Here is a 23,548-nt window from a genome sequence, read left to right as displayed (position 1 = left end):
AGCTCCGTGAGATGGTCAAAGCTTGGGGGAGATTTTATTATAACCCAACCCTGCTTTATACTTCTCCACAACTTTATCCCTGACCTGCCTGGTGTGTTCCTTGGCCTTCATGATGCTGTTTGTTCACTAAGGTTCTCTAACAACCCTCTGAGGGCTTCACAGAACAGCTGTATTTATACTGAGAATAAATGACACACAGGTGGGCTCTATTTATTAATTAGGTGACTTCTGAAGGCAATTGGTTTCTCTAGATTTTAGTTGGGGGTATCGGAGTAAAGGGGGCTAAATACAAATGCCCCCCCCCCCAGCACACTTTTCACATATTTGTATAATTTATCATTTTCCTTCCACTTCACAATTATGTGACACTTTGTGTTGGTCCATCACATAAAATCCCAATAAAATACATTTATGTTTTTGGTTGTAACATGAGAAGATGTGGGGAATGTCAAGGGGTATGAATACTTTTTCCAGGCACTGTATTTAGATTAGTTTTACCCTTCGGTGTGAAGGGGTTAATCAAAGTGTTGAGGTCTGTCACCGGTCAGGTGTGAGGACAGAAGGTGTATGGTAATGGTTTTCCAGAACGGGGTTAATAGTTTCGCAGTCCTCAGGCAGCTCTTTAAAGAGCATCAGAGTAAGAGCGCGGCGTGGAGAATGGCGCGGCGTGGAGGACGGCGCGGGGGGGGGGGGCCCTTCCCTGTCTGCTCTTAATGGGCTGATGGTTAATTTGTAATGCGTTTGGCTGTTTTCCCCCCTCGCTGAGTGGAAGAACAAAGTCTAAATTGCTCTGTAATCAAATTGGGATTAAGAGCTGAAAGTACATTTGATCCATTTAGTAACGGAAAGCCATCCGCAGCACCGTATAGAAATCCAGGACCACTCTCTCCCCGACCGCAGCCTTCTAAAAGTCCTATCGAGGGGTTTCCACCATCTCCGATGTATGTGCCCAACGTAGCGGCTCGCAACTAAATGCATTTTTCTTTTTTTACGTTTTTTTTTTCTTTTTTCTTTTTTTCTTTTCAATTTTTTTGTTGCACTCACTAACGGCTTTTATGTTGAATTGCTGGGAATATGTTATATAAAATGTGTGTCTATTGATTTGGCATTAAAACCGTCTATTGTCAAAACCGCACTTGCTTGAATGCAACCATTTTGTATCATTTATGGCCTGCTGGGATTTCCTCTGCGCTCTTAAAACGAGCCTTTTATTCTTGTAAATCGGCTGGCTGGTTTGGAACTGGAAGTTTTGTTACCACAAAGGAAAGTTTAATAGGTCTTAGTAAAGCCAAATTTTATTGATTGACTTCAAAGCAAAAAAAGGCTTCTGTGAGAAGCTTCAACCCGAGGCTTCTCACAGAAATGTACAACTGTTTGCCTTTTTTTTTTTTTTTTTAGTTTTTGTTGGCCTGATTTCCTGGTAGTCATTTCAATTCAGTTGTTATTTCACAGTGATGTGGATCTGGTGTATACAAGAGAATATTTCTCCTAATGATAAATATTGAACCGATATTTACCTTATGTAGGTCAAGAAATTGAAGTACACCTTGTTTTTGTAAAACGGCTGTCAATGTCCTTTCAATTACCTTTGCCAGACTTTGCCACAGACCAGTGACATCACATATTAATAAGAACAATCACTAGAGACCAGTGACATCACCGAGACCCTTCATATTCATGAGAACACAGCCTATCCAATCACTAGAGACCAGTGACATCACCGAGACCCTTCATATTCATGAGAACACAGCCTATCCAATCTCTAGAGACCAGTGACATCACAGAGACCCTTCATATTCATGAGAACACAGCCTATCCAATCACTAGAGACCAGTGACATCACAGAGACCTTTCATATTCATGAGAACACAGCCTATCCAATCACTAGAGACCAGTGACATCACAGAGACCCTTCATATTCATGAGAACACAGCCTATCCAATCACTAGAGACCAGTGACATCACCGAGACCCTTCATATTCATGAGAACACAGCCTATCCAATCACTAGAGACCAGTGACATCACAGAGACCTTTCATATTCATGAGAACACAGCCTATCCAATCACTAGAGACCAGTGACATCACAGAGACCCTTCATATTCATGAGAACACAGCCTATCCCATCACTAGAGACCAGTGACATCACCGAGACCCTTCATATTCATGAGAACACAGCCTATCCAATCACTAGAGACCAGTGACATCACCGAGACCCTTCATATTCATAAGAACACAGCCTATCCAATCACTAGAGACCAGTGACATCACCGAGACCCTTCATATTCATGAGAACACAGCCTATCCAATCACTAGAGACCAGTGACATCACCGAGACCCTTCATATTCATGAGAACACAGCCTATCCAATCACTAGAGACCAGTGACATCACAGAGACCCTTCATATTCATGAGAACACAGCCTATCCAATCACTAGAGACCAGTGACATCACCGAGACCCTTCATATTCATAAGAACACAGCCTATCCAATCACTAGAGACCAGTGACATCACCGAGACTCTTCATATTCATGAGAAAACAGCCTATCCAATCACTAGAGACCAGTGACATCATCGAGACCCTTCATATTCATGAGAACACAGCCTATCCAATCACTAGAGACCAGTGACATCACAGAGACCCTTCATATTCATGAGAACACAGCCTATCCCATCACTAGAGACCAGTGACATCACCGAGACCCTTCATATTCATGAGAACACAGCCTATCCAATCACTAGAGACCAGTGACATCACCGAGACCCTTCATATTCATGAGAACACAGCCTATCCAATCACTAGAGACCAGTGACATCACCGAGACCCTTCATATTCATGAGAACACAGCCTATCCAATCACTAGAGACCAGTGACATCACCGAGACCCTTCATATTCATGAGAACACAGCCTATCCAATCACTAGAGACCAGTGACATCACCGAGACTCTTCATATTCATGAGAAAACAGCCTATCCAATCACTAGAGACCAGTGACATCATCGAGACCCTTCATATTCATGAGAACACAGCCTATCCAATCACTAGAGACCAGTGACATCACCGAGACCCTTCATATTCATGAGAACACAGCCTATTCAATCACTAGAGACCAGTGACATCACCGAGACCCTTCATATTCATGAGAACACAGCCTATCCAATCACTAGAGACCAGTGACATCACCGAGACCCTTCATATTCATGAGAACACAGCCTATCCAATCACTAGAGACCAGTGACATCACCGAGACCCTTCATATTCATAAGAACACAGCCTATCCAATCACTAGAGACCAGTGACATCACCGAGACCCTTCATATTCATGAGAACACAGCCTATCCAATCACTAGAGACCAGTGACATCACGAGACCCTTCATATTCATGAGTACACAGCCTATCCAATCACTAGAGACCAGTGACATCACCGAGACCCTTCATATTCATGAGAACACAGCCTATCCAATCACTAGAGACCAGTGACATCACCGAGACCCTTCATATTCATGAGAACACAGCCTATCCAATCACTAGAGACCAGTGACATCACCGAGACCCTTCATATTCATGAGAACACAGCCTATCCAATCACTAGAGACCAGTGACATCACCGAGACCCTTCATATTCATGAGAACACAGCCTATCCAATCACTAGAGACCAGTGACATCACCGAGACCCTTCATATTCATGGGAACACAGCCTATCCATCACTAGAGACCAGTGACATCACAGAGACCCTTTATATTCATGAGAACACAGCCTATCCAATCACTAGAGACCAGTGACATCACAGAGACCCTTCATATTCATGAGAACACAGCCTATCCAATCACTAGAGACCAGTGACATCACAGAGACCCTTCCAGGAGAGGGGTTTTACCTCTGGCCAGAACTCTGTAAAGTTGGCCTGGAAGGATCCCACCGCAGGAGGCAGTTGGAGGGATTTATACTGGGGAAGTGGGAGAGAACAAGCAGAGACAGGGAGTAGATCAGCACGGTGTTGGGACAAGATCAGGGGGACACTGTCTGCTGTAATAGTCCTCTGTTGAAGACCGCGGTGTGCCAGTCTGCATCTAACCTTGCCCTGTGGGAATCTCCATTTGTGTGTGCCAGTTGGAAGGACTGGGGAAAGCAAACAGCCAGGTGGGCTGGTAGTCCTCTGCAATGTTAGAACTGGGCTCCGTGTCTACAGGGAGGCAGAAGGAGATTTTGTTCGGAAAAAAATTGTGATCATTTATCCACAAAGGGGCGGGAGCTTCCCAGAAAGAAAACCAAATTTCCTGCGCTTGAGAGAAATGTGCGGCTGGATATGGTCGTGCGTCTCCACCAGTTCAACCTCCACATTGGCTGTGCCGCCACTCACTACGGATCAGGGAAACCCCATTGGAACTCTATAAAGGAAGGAACAGAGGACACGCCAAGCCAAGAGCTCTGAGGGGGAGGGGACACCCCTCGGAACGCGTCAGTTCTTTTGGACTTTTCATTTCACAATTGGCACTAGTCAGCAGACCACACTAGGTGGACTGTAATTTGCTTGATTTATGCATTCGTTTGTGAGTATCATTTTGTATACTTTTTAAACCATAAATTGTTGCAAATTCAAATACTTTCTGAATCCAAATACTTTTCTAATTGAATAGTTTTTGAATTTCCAAAGAGAATAAAATAGGATAGAAAATAAAGGAATAGAAGAGAAAAAAATGTAAGAAAATAAAATAATAAAATATATTATAATGGAGTAAAACTGAGCAAAATAGAATAGTAAATAAAATGATAGCATATATTAAAAACAAATAGAATGGAATAACATAGAATATAACCATCTTCTGAAATTCGAATTTCAAATAGAACAAATTTTGAATTTGAATACATAAGAAAAAGAATAGAATAGACTATAACAGAATAGAAAAGAATAAAAAAACAAAAAACAAAAAAAACTATGGAATAGAATATAACCATTTCCCAAAATTCAAATAGAATCAATTTGAATAGAAAAGCATAGATTAGAATAGAATAGAAAATAACTGAATAGTATAGAAAAAAACTGAATAGAATAGAAATAATAACCATCTTCTGAAATTTAAATTTCAAATAGACTAAGTTTGAATGAATAGAAAATAAGAGAAAAGAATAGAACAAATATAAAAAGAATGCAATTAAAAAAATACTAGTGTTACGTTCTATTCTTTTCTATTCAAATTGATTCTATTTGAATTTTGGAAAATGGTTATATTATTTCTATTCTATTGTTTTTTTTGTTTTTTAATTCTATTCAATTTTCAGAACCATGGTTATAATCTGTTTAATTGTCTTCTATTCATTTCTATTCTATTATGTTCTTTTTTATTTTTTATCCTTTTTTGTCCTGTTTTACTCTATTATATTCTTTTTTTATTCTATTAATTTTTTTTCTATTCTATTTTATTCTCTTTGGAAATTGGAAATCTTTTCGAATCGATTCGAACATGAATAAACGAAACAGATTCAAAAAATGAATTCAACGAATGAAACTAAATAACATTTTTCTGAATAAATCGAAAAACAAACCAAATTATTTTTTGTTCTGCACATATCTACAAAAGACTGCCAATTCCTCCGGAGCGATGGGCAGGCGCTTCACATAGTGAACCCAAGTTTGTGCGGGTGGAAGGAAGAAGAGGATTTCTTTGTACTTGGGGAGGAAGTTGTCCCCTTTTTTTTTATTCTGTTTTTTGGGCATTTTCAAATTGGGCATCCCATAATTCCCTACCCCTCCACCCAAGTTATTACCCCCCCCCCCCCAATAAAATAACAAAAGCAAGCCAAGGACTGTTTTACTGCGTTTTGAGTGAATGAAGGAAATGCTGTGTGACTGGCTGTGCAGCGGTGGGGACCCGGACCAAAGTGACCCCTATGGGGGTAGTGCTGCAGTCCATGAACTGTATTCTAGTATAAAGAGCGAAGAGGCTGATGTTGGGTGGATTCTTCTTCTTCTTCCTTCTTCCTCCTTCTTCTTCCTTCTTCTTGCTTCTTCTTCTTCTTCCTTCTTCTTCTTCTTCCTTCTTCCTCCTTCTCCTTCTTCTTCCTTCTTCTTCTTCTTCCTTCTTCTTCTTCCTCCTTCTCCTTCTTCTTCCTTCTTCTTCTTCTTCCTTCTTCTTCTTCCTCCTTCTTCCTCCTTCTCCTTCTTCTTCTTCTTCCTTCTTCTTCTTCTTCCTCCTTCTCCTTCTTCTTCCTTCTACTTCCTCCTTCTTCTTCTTTCTCCTTCTTTTTCTTCCTTCTTCTTCTTCTTCCTCCTTCTCCTTTTTCTTCCTCCTTCTCCTTCTTCTTCCTTCTTCTTCTTCTTCCTTTTTCTTCTTCTTCTTCTTCTTTCTACTAAACTCAAACTGCAAATGTCTTCTAGAAAAGAGACCTCTGCGGGATGAGGCTGATCTTGTGGTCTATTGGAAGGTATGAAATGGGCTACTGGTGGTACCGGTTAGGCAAAACTGAGGGCGCCTCTCTCATGGTGTCAAGGGAGGACCCCGTAGCCATAGCTCCTCAGCCAGCCTAAGAGGACCAGCCTATGCCAGGCAGGAATTCGGGAGGGCACCTTCTCCCCACCACATGGAGGACATGCTCCTCAGCGTGAGACTAGGCTGTGACACAATGGAACCACACCTTGTATATAACCGATCGCTCTTACTGCATCCAAATCCATGAGATTTATGGTTGAGGAGCCACAAAAACGAGCGTGGGTGGATGAAGCTTCCATTTCATTTTTTTTTTATCTTGAGAAGTGGGGCCCAAACTATAGTCTTCCACACAGGCAGGGGGTGGATGAGTAGTCCTGAGATAAAAGCCTCATTTGTGTCATTTCTATGGGGATGTCTCCTTCTCCTACGATTTATGTCTGGGAAGCGTCTTCCTCTGCGGAATACACCAAACTACCAACCTTCTGAGATGTTGTGGCTGAAGAATATGATTGATGACTCTCTCACCACCATTAGTCCTAATGGTTCCTCGCTGAACAGCTGCCTTCTCCCGCATTTGGGTATGAAATGTTTACTCTTGCCGCTATATTAGCTGTACAAACAAAGCAGATGTGTTCTGCCCCCACCCCCCCCCCCCCGGGCGTGCTTTTATTGCGTCTCTCGAAGGATCGATGAGGTTTGTTGTTTGGCGCAGAGCCTCTCTCCATCTGTCAGAGTCGGGGAAGACGCCCCAAGATCATCGGGGTGATATTACAATGTTGTGCAGTCTCCATCATTTGGTTCTACCGATCATATTGTGCTAAAATTCGCACCTTCCCGTGCGCGTCCCCCGAGGGCGTGCAGCATGGCCATCGGTGCTGCAGGTGTGTCCCACGGGAAACATCTCATCACCGATCGCGGTAAAGAGCCTATGATGTGGGATCTTTTCCATGTTATCAGCTGTGTCCAATCACAGCAGATCACGGTGTAAATGGGAAATACCGGTTATCGGCACTCCTCTCTTTACATTGACAGTATAAGAGGAGAGAACTGATAAGTGGATTTCCTCAGTGTGGACATCTGCACTGATAATCATTGCCCTGAATATCAGTGCAGCCCCATCCATGCTGCCCATCAGTGCTGCCTTTCAGTGCCTCCTGATCAGTGCCACCTATCAGTGCCCATCAGTGCAGCTTCCTCAGTGCCACCTATCATTGCCCATCAGTGCAGCCTCCTCAGTGCTACCCATCAGTGTCACTTATCAGTGCCGCCTATCAGTGCCACCCATCAGTGTGACCTAACATTGCCCATCAGTGCAGCCTCCTCAGTCCTGCCTATCAGTGCCCATCAGTGCAGCCTCCTCAGTGCCCAAAACTGCTGTCTATCAGTGGTCATCAGTCCCACCTATCAGTGCCCATCAGTGCTGCCTCATCAGTTCCTCCTATTACTGCCAAGCCTCCTCAGTGCCACCTATCATTGCAGCCTCCTCAGTACCCATCACTGCCGCCTATTAGTGCCCATCAGTCCCACCTATCAGTGCCCATCAGTGCAGCCTCCTCATTGCCAATCAGTGCAACCTATCGGTGCAGCCTCCTCAGTGCCCATAACTGCTGCCTAGCAGTGGTCGTCAGTCCCACCTATCAGTGCCCATCAGTGCAGCCTCCTCAGTGCCGCCTATCACTGCCACCTATCAGTGCAGCCTCCTCAGTGCCAGCTATCATTGCAGCCTCCTCAATACCCATCACTGCTGCCTATCAGTGCCCATCAGTGCAGCCTCCTCAGTACCCATCAGTGCCACCCATCACTGCCACCTATCAGTTCAGCCTCCACAGTGCCACCTATCAGTGCACATCAGTGCTGCATATTAGTGCCATGTCATCAGCGCACATCAGTGAAGGAAAAAAATTACTTATTTACAAAAATGTATAACAGAAACTAAGAAAACCTTTTTTTTTTTATATGTTGGTCACCAAAAAAAAAAAAAACAATGGTGATTAAATACCACCAAAAAAAAAGCTCCATTGGTTTTAAAAAAAAATTATAACAATGTCAACGTAAAAATGTTTACAGTGCTGCACGACCGCACAATTCTCATTCAAAACGTGAGGGCACTGAAAGCTGAAAATTGGCCTGGGCAGCAAGGGGGGTAAAAGTGCCCGGCATTGAAGTGGTTAAAACTCAAGCACCCGACTGGGATCAACCTGACTTTTTTTAATGCATGTTTTGGCTGTCACTTGAGCTACAGAGAATCTTGTGAGTCCCCGTCAGAAACCCCCCCCCCCTCCGCCCCCCACTCTTTCTTCAGCTGCTCTGTTTGATTTAACGAGAATTGCCCATCAATGTCTAAAAACTTTGTAAACGCCGTCCTCGTACCCCCCCCCATTCCCCCCCCCCCCCCGCCGCTGCTGGGGCAGATCTCGTCCCTTACTACTTCTTCAGCAGAGATAGTAACGGAAATGATGGGTGTCGGGTAGGCTGGGCATTTATCATAGAATAAAGAATTCTCCTTCCATAGCGATTATCTCAATGGGGACACACAGACCGATAGGGAGAACTATCTGACAAAACACATCGGAGTTAAGGGGAGAAGAACCAAATCAAAGTGTTTTATTTGATGGTTGGAATGGGCTTCTGATGGGTCTATGAGGGAACCGCATACAAAGAACACCAAAGACACCAATGATGGGGCACTATTCCTCCCACTGATACCAATGATGGGGCACTATTCCTCCCACTGATACCAATGATGGGGCACTATTCCTCCCACTGATACCAATGATGGGGCACTATTCCTCCCACTGACACCAATGATGGGGCACTATTCCTCCCACTGATACCAATGATGGGGCACTATTCCTCCCACTGACACCAGTGATGGGGCACTATTCCTCCCACTGATACCAATGATGGGGCACTATTCCTCCCACTGATACCAATGATGGGGCACTATTCCTCCCAGTGATACCAATGATGGGGCACTATTCCCCCCACTGACACCAATGATGGGGCACTATTCCTCCCACTGACACCAATGATGGGGCACTATTCCTCCCACTGATACCAATGATGGGGCCACTATTCCTCCCACTGACACCAATGATGGGGCACTATTCCTCCCACTGACACCAATGATGGGGCACTATTCCTCTCACTGACACCAATGATGGGGCACTATTCCTCCCACTGATACCAATGATGGGGCCACTATTTCTCCCACTGACACCAATGATTGAGCACTATTCCCGACACCAATGATGGGGCACTATTCCTCCCACTGACACCAATGATGGGGCACTATTCCTCCCACTGACACCAATGATGGGGCACTATTCCTCCCACTGACACCAATGATGGGGCACTATTCCTCCCACTGATACCAATGATGGGGCTCTATTCCTCCCACTGACACCAATGATGGGGCACTATTCCTCCCACTGACACCAATGATGGGGCACTATTCCTCCCACTGATACCAATGATGGGGCACTATTCCTCCCACTGACACCAATGATGGGACACTATTCCTCCCACTGATACCAATGATGGGGCACTATTCCTCCCACTGATACCAATGATGGGGCACTATTCCTCCCAGTGATACCAATGATGGGGCACTATTCCTCCCACTGACACCAATGATGGGGCACTATTCCTCCCACTGATACCAATGATGGGGTCACTATTCCTCCCACTGACACCAATGATGGGGCACTATTCCTCCCACTGACACCAATGATGGGGCACTATTCCTCTCACTGACACCAATGATGGGGCACTATTCCTCCCACTGATACCAATGATGGGGCCACTATTTCTCCCACTGACACCAATGATTGAGCACTATTCCCGACACCAATGATGGGGCACTATTCCTCCCACTGACACCAATGATGGGGCACTATTCCTCCCACTGACACCAATGATTGGGCACTATTCCTCCCACTGACACCAATGATGGGGCACTATTCCTCCCACTGATACCAATGATGGGGCTCTATTCCTCCCACTGACACCAATGATGGGGCACTATTCCTCCCACTGACACCAATGATGGGGCACTATTCCTCCCACTGATACCAATGATGGGGCACTATTCCTCCCACTGACACCAATGATGGGGCACTATTCCTCCCACTGACACCAATGATGGGGCACTATTCCTCCCACTGACACCAATGATGGGGCACTATTCCTCCCCACTGACACCAATGATGGGACACTATTCCTCCCACTGACACCAATGATGGGGCACAATTCCTTCCACTGATACCAATGATGGGGCACTATTCCTCCCACTGACACCAATGATGGGGCACTATTCCTCCCCACTGACACCAATGATGGGGCACTATTCCTCCCACTGACACCAATGATGGGGCACTATTACTCCCACTGGCTGTAGTCTGGTGTCCCCCCCACCCCCTAACCCTGAAGGACAGTAAACTGGCCCTTTGTTTAGAAAGTTTGGAGATCCCTGCTTTGGCATATGGGGACAAGCTAGATGAATGAATACACGGACATAGGGGAATCGATCTGCCATGAAACTACAAATTGCAGTCACATGTGGGCCCATCAATAGACAGTAAAGCAAATAAACAATAAAAAATATTTGAAAGTTTACAAAGCTTTATAATTCTGGTAATTAAAATCTGTCTCCAGATTGGTGTTGAAGGGGCACCCCGAGTCACGCTTAATAAGGTTTATTTTCCTGAAAAAGACACGCGTTGGAATATTTACAATTGCAATAAATACATTTCATAAAACATTCCTTCCGCTGCAGAACGTCGGCACAGAATAAAAAAAAAAAGAGGTCATTTAAAGCTTTGATGGTAACAAAAATATGTGACTTATTATACAGCTATATAATCTTTTCAGCAGATATAGTATCCCTTCCTTTGCTGTGCATAAAATGAATTTTAAATATAACTTGTCATGCGAGTTTCCAGAGGTTCTGCCCCGATTTCCATCTGTCACTGTCTGCTTAGAGAACAGGCCACGCCCACTATATAGGGCCGCACCATTGGGTGGGAAGAAGTTCCAGAACGCATAGAAGAAAAGCAAAACTCCTGAAGATCAGAGGACAGGCCACGCCCACTTTATAGGGCCGCACCATTGGGTGGGAAGAAGTTCCAGAACGTATAGAAGAAAAGCAAAACTCCTGAAGATCAGAGGACAGGCCACGCCCACTTTATAGGGCCGCACCATTGGGTGGGAAGAAGTTCCAGAACGCATAGAAGAAAAGCAAAACTCCTGAAGATCGGAGAACAGGCCACACCCACTTTACAGGGCCGCACCATTGGGTGGGAAGAAGTTCCGGAACGCATAGAAGAAAAGCAAAATTCATAAGGATCAGAGGACAGGCCACGCCCACTTTACAGGGCCGCACCATTGGGTGGGAAGAAGTTCCGGAACGTATAGAAGAAAAACAAAACTCCTGAAGATCAGAGGACAGGCCACGCCCACTTTATAGGGCTGCACCATTGGGTGGGAAGAAGTTCCGGAACGTATAGAAGAAAAACAAAACTCCTGAAGATCAGATCCAATGAGAGACGTAGGTAAAAATAAATAAGGTTGGCCATATTTTCTTTTGATCCTGGTAGGCGAGCCTTCCCATGATTAGGGAATTATGGGGAACCGTTCATTGGTAAAAGTCATGATGTTCCACAGCTTTATCTTCTTGTAGGGTAGTCCTATGGCTACAAAGTACCAGCTCCATGCCTTCAAGATGGGGATTATGCAAACCAAAAGGGTGATCATGCATTCCTTCATTTGGCATTTGCAGCCCCTAGAGGGCGCCTTTTTACCCTTTTTTTTCCTTGAAGGCCGTCTCTTGCTATGGTGGCCTGGAAGCCCATTTGCTTTTTTTTTTTTTGCTCCACCATTTCCCAGCTCTCCCTCGTGTCAACATTTTAAGGACCGTTTACACTTCTTGGAAATATTTCTTATGGTTATGAGATCCAAGACTCGATGCATTCACCGAGCAAGTAGCTTTCATTTTCTGGATGGTAACTCCTGTGGCCAGACCTCCCGGAAAAAAATAAAAATAAAATAAAAGCTCAAAAGTGAAAGAAAAACTGGCGCGAATTGTTGAAAAGCCGCGAGGCTGACCTTTGTTTCCTCTTCTTCCTGATGATGGGCACCCAGACCAAACCCACAACTAAAACCATCAGTCCGATGGAGAGGGCCACAGGTCCAAAGTTCTTGGAGACCGGAGCGTAGGTATAGACAAAGTTCATGGTGGTCATTATGATCCCCAAAAGGAAGACTGAACCCCCAATGGACATGATGATGATGGGTTTTTGGTAGGTGTCCCAGGCACTTCGGTGTACGGTATTCCACGAAGATTCGCTTCTGGAGGAACTGTACAAGGTGCTTTCAGTCCTGCTGGTGACCAGGTCCTTGGATTCGGAAGAAGAAATGTCGGCGATGCTGTACTCGCTGAGGGCGATGTGCTCCGGCGTCTTTTCCATGGTGTTCTTCTTTAAGTCGGCAACTAGCATCTGAAAAACACAAAGGGCAGAAGGATACTAATTTTTTGTTTTTTTGTGCCTAGTATCTCAAACTTTAGTCAGTTGTGTGCTACCATTTCCCCCAAAGGAGCTACACACAGCGATTAAAACCCCAAGAGAACCACCAAAAAGATGGATTGGTGAGTGGGCCGCGTCCAACCCACTGTATTTATTCAGTCTGTACTAATACATTCTGACCATTGTAGAATTCTTCTCACTGATTCAACTTTTTCACCCTCTACTAGACTTGTGCAGAACAAAAAAAAAAAATATGTTTAGTTTTCGGGTCGATTTGTTAAGCTACTAATTTTCATTTCATTGCATTTCGTAACAAAAAAATTGTTTTTTGTTTTCATTTTTTTTTTTTTTTTTTCAACCAGATTCGAATCGAAATTGAATCTAAAATATCAACTTGATCCAAATTCATTGTGAAGAATACGTAGCTGGACACCTATTAGCAAATGTATGTAGGAATAGGACACACCCCTTGTCACGCCCCCTAAAGGAGAATTCTACAACAACAAAAAAAAGGATTAGTTAAACCCACAAGGGCTTTTTTTTGTTTTTTACCATTACTATTTATTTATACTGACCTGTGAAATTCACGAATGCAGCAATTTAGAAATTGGATGAAAGGTTTAGCGCTGGGAAAGGCTTTTTGAAAGATACTTGGTGCATTTTATATTATTATTATACAGGATTTATATAGCGCCGACAGTTTACGCAAGGGGAATCAGAGGGCCCTGCTGATTTCCCTTGTCTTGAATTGTATTGTATTGTACTGTCTACCCCAATGTTGTAAAGCGCTGCGTAAATCCTGTATAATAATAATAATTTTATATACAACTACAGTGGCGACGCTAGGGGGTGGATTTTGGGACTCAGAGTCCCTGCAGGGGTCCCCAAGGAGAGAAGATGCTCTCTGAGGACCCTGATTTGAGGGGGAGGCTCTCTGGAGCCCTGATGCAGGGAGGAGGCTCTCTGGGGACCCTGATTTAAGTGGGAGGCTCTCTGGGGACCCGGATTTAAGGGGGAGACTCTCTGGGGACCCCAATTTAAGGGGAGACTCTCTGGGGACCCGGATTTAAGGGGGGCTCTCTGGGGACCCTGATGCAGGGAGGAGGCTCTCTGAGGATCCTGATTTAAGGGGGAGACTCTCTGGGGACCCTGATTTAAGGGAGGGGCTCTCTGGGGACCCTGATTTAAGCGAGGGTCTCTCTGGGGACCCTGATTTAAGCGAGGGTCTCTCTGGGGACCCTGATGTAAGTGGGGGGCTCTCTGGGGACCCTGATGTAAGTGGGGGGCTCTCTGGGGACCCTGATGCATGGAGGAGGCTCTCTGGGGATCCTGATTTAAGGGGGAGGCTCTCTGGGGACCCTGATGCTGGGAGGAGGCTTTCTGGGGACTGTGATTTAAGGGGGGGGGGCTCTCTGGGAAACCTGATGGAGGGGGGAGGCTCTCTGGGGAACCTAATGCAGGGGGAGGCTCTCTGGGAACCCTGATATAAGGGGGGGGGCTCTCTGGGGACCCTGATATAAGGGGGAGGCTCTCTGGGGATCCTGATTTAAGGGGGGGGGGCTCTCTGGGGAACCTGATGCAGGGGGGAGGCTCTCTGGGGACTCTGATGTAAGGGGGGCTCTCTGGGGATATACACACACACACACACATATATATTATATACAGGTGTATGCCCACCCAAACGTGTGCCTTTCTTTACTACGCTGCTATGGGCTCCGGCCCCAGATCTTTTGTAGACCCAGCAACACCCCTGTACAACTATATAGATCAGACCAAAATGAGGGACACATAAAGGAGGTAAGAGGGACAGAGGGATTTTGTTCAAATCAGGGACAGTTAGGCGCTATGGCTATATCCACTTCAGCCCCAGAAGATTTACCCCCCTTCATGACCAGGTCATTTATTTATTTATTTTTTGCGATACTGCACTGCGTTACTTTAACTGACAATTGCGCAGTCGTGCGACCCTGTACCCAAATAACATTGATGTCTATTTTTCTGAAAAATATAGTTTACTTTTGTTGGTATTTGATCACCTCTGCGGTTTATATTTTTTACATTTTTAAACATAAAAAGACCGACAATTAAAAAAAAAAAAAAAAACGTACATACTTTCTGCTATAAAACATCCAAGAAAAAAAATCTAATTTCTTAATCAATTTAGGCCAATATGTATTCTGCTACATATTTTTGGTAAAAAAAATAAAAATAAAAATCCCAATAAGTATATATTGATTGGTTTACGCAAACCTTATCCCGTCTACAGGCTATGGCATATATGTATGGAATCTTTATTTATTTTTACTCGTAATGGCCGCAATCAGCTATTTTTAGCAGGACTGCGACATTGCGGTGGACAATCGGACACCTGACACTTTTTGGGGAACCAGTGACACTAATACAGTGATCAGTGCTAAAAATATGCACTGTCACTGTACTAACTGGCTGGGAAGGAGGTAAACATCAGGGGTTATCCCTGGGAGTGTTTTCTGTGTGGGGGAGGTGCTTTGACTGGGGAAGACAGAGATCCGTGTTTCTGCTTAGCAGAAATGCAAGATCTCCTCCATCTTTTCCTCTCACAGAATGGCGGTCTGCCTTGTTTACAGAATGATCGGCAGGTCCTGGCAGACATCGGTTGTCCAATCCCAGCAGGAGTGGGCTGCCAGCGACGTGTGCCCCATACCCACTGCGCGAAATCCCGTACAGGTAGGTGATTTCGCGCAGGAGGGCCACCCTGCCGCGGTATACATGCGTGGGACGGTCCATAAGAGGATATTCTTTCTATTTTATTCTATTCAAATTTTGGAAGACAGCTAGATTCTTTCTATTCTGGTATTTTTTTTTTTTTCAATTCTTTTATAAATTCAAATTTCAGAAGACAGCTTTCTATTTTGTTTTTATTCTACTGTTTTTTTTCTATTCTATTTGTTTCTATTCTTTTATTTTCTATTCTATTTCTTTGTTTTTCATTCTATTTTATTTTCTATTATTTTTCTATTCTGTTTTATTTTATTCTATTTTCTAAATTCATCTTCTGGAAGACAGATCTAGTCTTCCTATTTTATTCTAATCTATTCAAAATTTAAATTTCGGAGAGACGGCTATATTCTTTCTATTTTATTCTGTTTTGAATCTATTCTTTTTTTTTTTCTATTCTATTTTTATCTATTTGGTTTTTATTCCCATTTTTTTTTATTTCCTATTCTATTTTTTTTTTCGATTCTATTCCTTTATTTACTATTCTATTTTATCTTCAATTTTTTTTCTATTCTGTTTTATTTTTTTTTATTTTTTTCGATTCTATTCCTTTATTTACTATTCTATTTTATCTTCAATTTTTTTTTCTATTATGTTTTATTTTATTCTATTCTTTTCAAAATTAGAATTTCGGAAGATGGCTGTATTCTAATACACGCAGTCTTTGAAGGAATTCAGCAATATGTTTACATTTCAAAATGTATTTTGATTTCATTTCAAAATTTGATTTGGATGATTTATTATTTGGCACCAAATTTTATTTTAGATTCATTTAGAATGTGTTACTATTGTAATTTGGAAATTCAGATACATTTGAATCTCCAAATAACAAAAATGTCGTCCGAATTTTGGTTTGGAACCGCACATGTCTAAATTATACTTTTTTTTTTTTTTCCTAAACGCCCAGCTTTCACCCAAGGTCCTCAGTAGGTAGATGGTAACCACTGAAGACCAACATTTTTGGCTCGCATGTTGCCTCCATAAATAACTCCCCAACATCAAAAGAATCCAAACAACCTGATTTCCTTAAAAGACTGCGTGTATTAGAATATAGCCGTCTTCCGAAATTCTAATTTGGAAAAGAATAGAATAAAATAAAACAGAATAGAAAAAAAATTGAAAATAAAATAGAACAGAAAATAAAGGAATAGAACTGAAAAAAATAGAATAGGAAACAAAAAATTGGAATAAAAACAAATTTTCTATTCTATTTGTTCTTATTCCATTTTTTTATTTCCTATTCTATTTATTTTTTTTGGTTATACTCCTTTCCTGAAAGGCTCCATGGCAGCATACGTGTGGGTAGCCCCGCCTCCACGATTACCCAATAGGACCCAACTCCCATAAATCTTTGCTCCTGGCCACTATCAGTGTTCCTTTTTTGTCCTCCCCAGTAGGACCAGATGGTTTCTTTCCTGGAAATAAAACTTCACGACGATCGATTGGCTGATTGACTGAGAAATTTTCCTCCGATAGGCCCTGACTGTTAAGCAGGGTATGGAGAGTATTTGCAGAGTAGCGCTGAAGAAAGGATTTCCTACCTGAGTGCGCACGGTCTGTGTCCCGTTGTTATGGGTGACCATTATCTGCTGGAGGTATGGCGTGTGTGTTCCAGTCCGTTCGGCCAGGTGATCGTTGGTGGAGTGGTGAGCCTTTTATCTATCCATGGCAGCATTGTATTTGTGTGTATTTCTTTTGTTTGTCTTGCGGTCTCCTCCATGCCGTTTGCGTTCGCTTCCGCGTTCCAGCAAACCTCTCTCCTACTTCCGGGTTATGCAGGCGTTCTGCGCATGTGCGAACCCGGTATGAGACCGAGGCTTGGTTCCCGCGCATGCGCGCGAGCGCCTCGCGTCTGACGTCGGCGATGACGTCACGGGCGCCAAATTTAAAAGGCTTTGGAAGCTGTCAGAACCCTGGGAATGTTTGCAGTGGTCGCAGCGACTTCCCGGGGCTGTCAGCGCGGCGGTTTAAGGTAAGAGCGTGTCCCTTAGGCTGGGGAAATGCTTTTTAAAAAAAAAAAAAAAAAAAAAAATGTGTGTTTTATTTTTCTCTTTGGTTGCAGTGTTTCTTAAACTGTGGGTTTATTGTGAATATGGACGCCTTACTGCCTCCTAGTGGCCAGCCCGCTCATGTTAGGTAGGTCTTTTAGTATTTATGCTTTTTATATATTGGAGAGAGTGTTTGGCATAGGTAGGATTGACTGTATATCCTTTTCTCTCTCTGTCTGTTTTACCCTTACAGCCCTTCTGGGTCTGATCCACAACCTAACACTTCTAGACGCAGTAGATCATCAAGATCACACCGCCATAAATCCTCCTCAAGATCTAGCCAGCATAGGTCAAGATCTGAACAGCATAATAAGAATTATTCTCACCCCCCTGCTGCTCACTCCAGCAAGCGTACGGAAAAATCATGCTGGGGGTGCAGGATGCCTGTTCCTTCGGACGTATCCTTATGCGATCATTGCTTCTCCAAAGCTGCAGATGAAAGGGATGGTGCAGACCAGCGTTTGGAGGCAATAGTAAAACGGGTTGTGAAGGAGTCTCTGCAGGAGAGGGATGCTCTACAGCTGTGTGAATCCCCGTCAGAATTATTGGCTCCTCCACCTGGAGAGAACCCATTGCAGGAGACATGGGAATCCTCTCAGCCAAGCCGCCTATCTGCTCCCATCTCAGATAGTGAATCTGACTGTGAGGATCCTAGTTTAGGTTTTGACTATGGACTGGTGCCTTCGTTGGTCAAAGCAGTGAGAGAGGCTCTGTAGTGGGAAGACCCTGTTACTTCCCCACCAAAGCAGAGAAAGTTCTTTAAACAGCTCAATAAGGAGCGACAATTTTTTCCCTTCCTTTCAGAGTTGGGTGACATTATTACCGAGGAATGGAGCAAGGTGGATAAAAAGGGTTCCATGCAGTCAAAAATCCTGAAATTATATCCCTTTAAAGAAGAGGATGTGAAGCACCTGGAGTCAGCACCACTGGTGGATGCAGCGCTCATGCGTTTGATGAGATATGTAACCCTACCCTTAGAGGATACGGTATCCTTTAAAGATCCTTTGGAAAGGCGGATCGATTCAGACCTTAAGAGGATATATCTGACTTCTGGAATGGCTTGCAAACCAGTGCTTGCAATGGCAGCGGTATCCAAGGCCATAGAATCATGGGCTGATTCTGTAGAGGAATTCCTGAGGGGTATTTCTATTGAATCAGCAAAAGACTCCCCTATTCAAGAAATCTGGGTTTCTTCCCCAGGACAGACGTCTTCAAAATCAAAGGCGTCCATTTCCTAGAAGACAAGGCCCTGATCGTGCCAGGGAGGCGCGGAGCTATAGACCTGGTCGAGAATTCTCAAGGTCATGGAGATCCAGGCAATCTTCTTTCAAAAATACCTCAAAAGGGGGTTCGTCCGGCAAGCAGGATTCCGCGAAATCCTTTTGAAATTGGGCCCGCTCAAACTTGTCAGGTGGGGGCTCGTCTTCTCCACTTCAGGCATGTTTGGGCGGCCTCAATTCGGGATTTTTGGACTGTAAAAACAATTTCCTCAGGTCACAAGTGGGTTTTATCAGCACCCCAAAGCTAAGATTTATTCCCACAAATCTTCCAGAATCAAAAGAGAAGAAACAAGTCCTATTGACCTACGTGAACTCTTTACTGGATCAAGGCGCAGCCGTTCCCGTTCCAGAAGAAGAACGTGGAGAGGGCATGTATTCCCCTTTGTTTCTGGTTCAAAAGAAAAATGGCACATGGAGGCCGGTAATAGATTTGACCCATCTCAATTCCTTCATTCGCAAAGAGAAGTTCAAGATGGAATCTCTGCTTACCATCCAGCAGTCCGTGTATCTGGGGGACTGGATGATATCAGTCGATTTGAAGGACGCTTACTTCCATGTTCCCGTGGCAAAGGAGTTTCAACAATACCTCCGCTTTGCAGTAGGCATTCAACATCTTCAATTTACATGTCTTCCCTTTGGGTTAACAACGTCCCCACGGGTCTTCTCCAAAGTTCTTTTGGCAGTTGTGGCCTTTCTCAGAGTCAAAGGTGTTCGTCTCCATCACTATCTCGACGACCTTCTTCTGCTATCCCAGAACAAAGATCAGCTCTTGGAGCACAAAGACCTAGTCATCTCCACTCTACAGGAGTTCGGGTGGCTTCTGAACTTAGAAAAGAGTCACCTAGATCCAACTCAGTCTCTTGTTTTCCTAGGGGCGCAGTTCAACACAGCAGAAGGTACTATCGCCCTTCCAGAAGAGAAGGTTGGAGTCATACGAGACAGGATTCATGCAGCCCTTGCAGCATCCCATCTCTCGGCTCTCCAATGTCTGAGGGTGATTGGCACAATGTCAGCCACCATTCCCATGGTAAAGTGGGCCCAGTGGCACACTCGTCCCTTTCAGAAGGGGTTTCTACAACAGTGGGACTTATCCAGCCAGACACAGCGCATATTCCTCACTCCAGCCATGAGGACGTCTCTTCTTTGGTGGCTGCAGGGGAAGAACCTGCGCAACCACCATTCAATCATTCCCATCTCATGGGTCACGGTAACTTCAGATGCCAGCAACCGAGGATGGGGCGCTCACTGCCTTTCGGAGGTCACTCAGGGCAGGTGGACGTTTCCATCACAGAGAGTCGTCTCCAATGTTCTGGAGCTAAGAGCGGCCTTCCAGGCGCTTCGGTCATTCCATCATCTGACAGCGAATGCCTCGGTCATGCTAAGGTTGGACAACACAACCGCGGTGGCTTACGTAAAGAAGCAAGGGGGAACTCGCAGCTGGTCCCTGTTACAGGAGACGGAGCCAATAATGAATTGGGCTCAGAAGAATTTGTCCAACCTTTCTGCAGTCTACATCCCAGGGGTGCAGAATGTTCAGGCGGACTTCCTATCGCGTGTCGAGTTGGACAACAACGAGTGGTCTCTACACCGGGAAGTATTCGATTGGCTCCTGACCTTAGGATTGTCCCTGGAAGTCGACTTGTTCGCTTCCCCGTGCAATCGGAAGCTCCCGAAATATTACTCAAGGTTCAGGGATCCCCAGGCATATGGGATAGATGCCCTCACAGAACATTGGAAGTTTCAGACAGCTTACGCCTTCCCTCCAGTTCCGGTGATCCTGCAATTCCTTCGGAGACTCAGGTCAGAGAAGGCGGAGATTCTCGCAGTAATTCCTTTCTGGCCCAACAGACCTTGGTTCCCTCTACTGCTGCTCCTCAGTTATCAAGAGCCAGTTCCCCTGCCTCTCAGGTCGGATTTGCTATCTCAAGGCACAAGGTTACATCCATGCCCATCATGTCTGAACCTCAAGGTATGGTTTTTGAGAGGGAAAGGCTAGAAGCTCTTGGTTGTCCGGAAGAGGTCATCCCAACCCTTCTCAATTCCAGACGCGGGAGTACTAATAGGGTATATGAGCGTATATGGTCCAAGTTTTCGGCCCATATGTCCTCCAGAGAAAATTCTTGCAGTTCTCCAACAATACAAGACATACTAAGCTTTCTTCAAACAGGCCTTGATTTACCTCTAGCTATCAGTTCATTGAGAGTGCAAGTATCGGCTATTTCAGCCTTTACGGGTATTTCCTGGGCAAACCATGCACTGGTACAACAATTCTTCAAGGGAGCTACTAGGCTCAGACCCCAAAGAAAACCAAGGTTTCCTAAATGGGACCTCCCTTTAGTGCTGGATTTTCTCTCAAACCTTGGAAAGGATTCTACGGAGCCTCTGTCCATAAGGGATCTCACTCTCAAGACCATCTTCTTGGTAGCTATAACCTCAGCCAAGAGAGTTTCTGAGATTAGGAATCTAGGTTCGGAAGAACCCTTTCTGACTTTCTTTCCAGATAGGGCAGTATTGATTCCCATGTTGGGATCGCATCCCAAAGTAACCTCGGTCTTCCATGAGAATCAGGAAGTTGTGCTTCCCACTTTCAAAAACTCAGAGAGTCAGGATGTTCATCCTCTGGACGTAGGACACGCGCTGAAACAATATTTGGAAGTCACAGCTCCCTTTAGACAAACGAAATTTCTTTTTGTTCTCCCTCATGGCAAGAATAAAGGATTGCAAGCTTCGGCTAGATCTATCTCTACCTGGATCATTCAGATCATTCAGAGGGCGTACAGAGCAAAGGGCTTGGCTCCTCCTGAGGCATTAACGGCTCATTCAACACGGAGTATTTCAACATCGTGGGCAGCTTCTCGCCATGTGGCGCCTGAAGTTATTTGCAGAGCGGCCTCTTGGTCTTCTATTAATACCTTTATTTCTCATTACTGTGTAGAGCCAGCGGCTCTGTCTTCTGTTAATTTTGGTTTGCAAGTTTTGTCGGTTGACAATGCTAAATAAACTTTTGTTCTTTGCTCGACATTTTGCCCACCCGGGTGTGTTTGGCGAGTTATTTCCCACACGTATGCTGCCATGGAGCCTTTCAGGAAAACGGAAAATTTATATCAAATACTTACCGTAATTTTCCTTTCCTGATAGGCTCCATGGCAGCAGGAGTTCCCTCCCAAATGTCTGGAGTCGGCTAGTTACGGAACACTGATAGTGGCCAGGAGCAAAGATTTATGGGAGTTGGGTCCTATTGGGTAATCGTGGAGGCGGGGCTACCCACACGTATGCTGCCATGGAGCCTATCAGGAAAGGAAAATTACGGTAAGTATTTGATATAAATTTTCCGTTTTATTTTCTATTCTAATTAAAAAAAAAATTCTATTCTATTTTATTTTACATTTTTTTTTTTTCTCCTATTCTGTTTTATTTTATTCTTTTAAAAATGACGGCTATATTCTTTCTATTTTATTCTATTTGAATCTTTTTTTGAAAAGAATAGAAGAATAGAATAAAATAAAACAGAATAGATTTAAAAAAAAAAAAAAAATAGAAAAAAAAATGTAAAATAGAAATAAAGGAAATACAACCGAAAAAAAAAATAGAATAGGAAATAAAAAAAATTGAATAAACACAAATAGAAAATAGAATAGAAAAAAAAAAGAAAAAGATTCAATTTTTTTCTATTTATTCATTTTTTTAAAGCGGAGGTCCACCCTAAAATGGACCTTCCGCTCATCGGAATCCTCCCCCCCTCCGGCGCCACAATCGGCACCTTTCAGGGGGGAGGGGGGTGCAGTTACCTGGATAATCCAGGTAACTGCACCCACTTCCGGGATAGCTCTCTGCGGAAAGGGGCGTAGATTACGCCCCTTTCCGCAAGTGCCCCGCTGCCTGCTGGGAAAACACACAGATCCCAGAGGCAGCGGGGACCGTCCTTATTGCGCAGAGCTATTCGCGCATGCGCAGTAGGGAACCGGGAAATGAAGCCGAAAGGCTCCATTTCCTGATTCCCATACCCAAGATGGCGGCGGCAGCACCCGAGAAACGATCTACAGATCGGCTTCGGGTGCCGACATCGCGGGCGCGCTGGACAGGTAAGTGTCACTATTTTAAAAGTCAGCAGCTGCAGTATTTGTAGCTGCTGGCTTTAAAAAAAAAAAAAAAAAACGCGGAGTCCCGGCGGACTCCCGCTTTAAATTTCCTATTCTAGTTTTTTTTTTCGGTTCTATTCCTTTATTTTCTATTCTAGTTTACATTTTTTTTTCTATTCTATTTTATTTTTACATTTTACAAAAATGTTACAAAATTGAATAGGAAAAAAAAAAGAATAGATTCAAATAGAATAAAATAGAATATAGCCACCTTCCGAAATTTAAATTTTGAATAGATTAGAATAAAAATAGAATAAAATAGAAAGAATATAACCATCTTCTGGAAGATTAATTTAGAAAATAGAATAAAGAAAATAGAACAAGTCCAAACCCACAAAAAAAATCTATCCAATAAAAACCCGAAACC

The 23,548-nt window shown here is 44.0% G+C and overlaps 1 protein-coding gene across 1 annotated transcript in view; it reads right to left on the bottom strand.

The window, feature by feature from the left end:
- Positions 1-11,114: 11,114 nt before the first annotated feature.
- Positions 11,115-23,548, bottom strand: part of PIRT (phosphoinositide interacting regulator of transient receptor potential channels) — a 30,096-nt gene continuing 17,662 nt past the window's right edge. The window contains exon 2 of the mRNA XM_077458547.1: positions 11,115-12,930. Coding sequence (XP_077314673.1) covers positions 12,487-12,930 — 444 coding nt within the window. The 3' untranslated portion in view covers positions 11,115-12,486. The remainder of the gene's footprint in view (positions 12,931-23,548) is intronic.

Source organism: Lithobates pipiens, unplaced genomic scaffold (genome assembly GCF_037356315.1).
Source record: "Lithobates pipiens isolate NorthernLeopardFrog02 unplaced genomic scaffold, aLitPip1_a1.2 Scaffold_28, whole genome shotgun sequence".
Lineage (NCBI taxonomy): Eukaryota > Metazoa > Chordata > Amphibia > Anura > Ranidae > Lithobates > Lithobates pipiens.
Note: the sequence above shows the minus strand (reverse complement) of the source record. Positions and strands in the feature narration are given on the sequence as shown.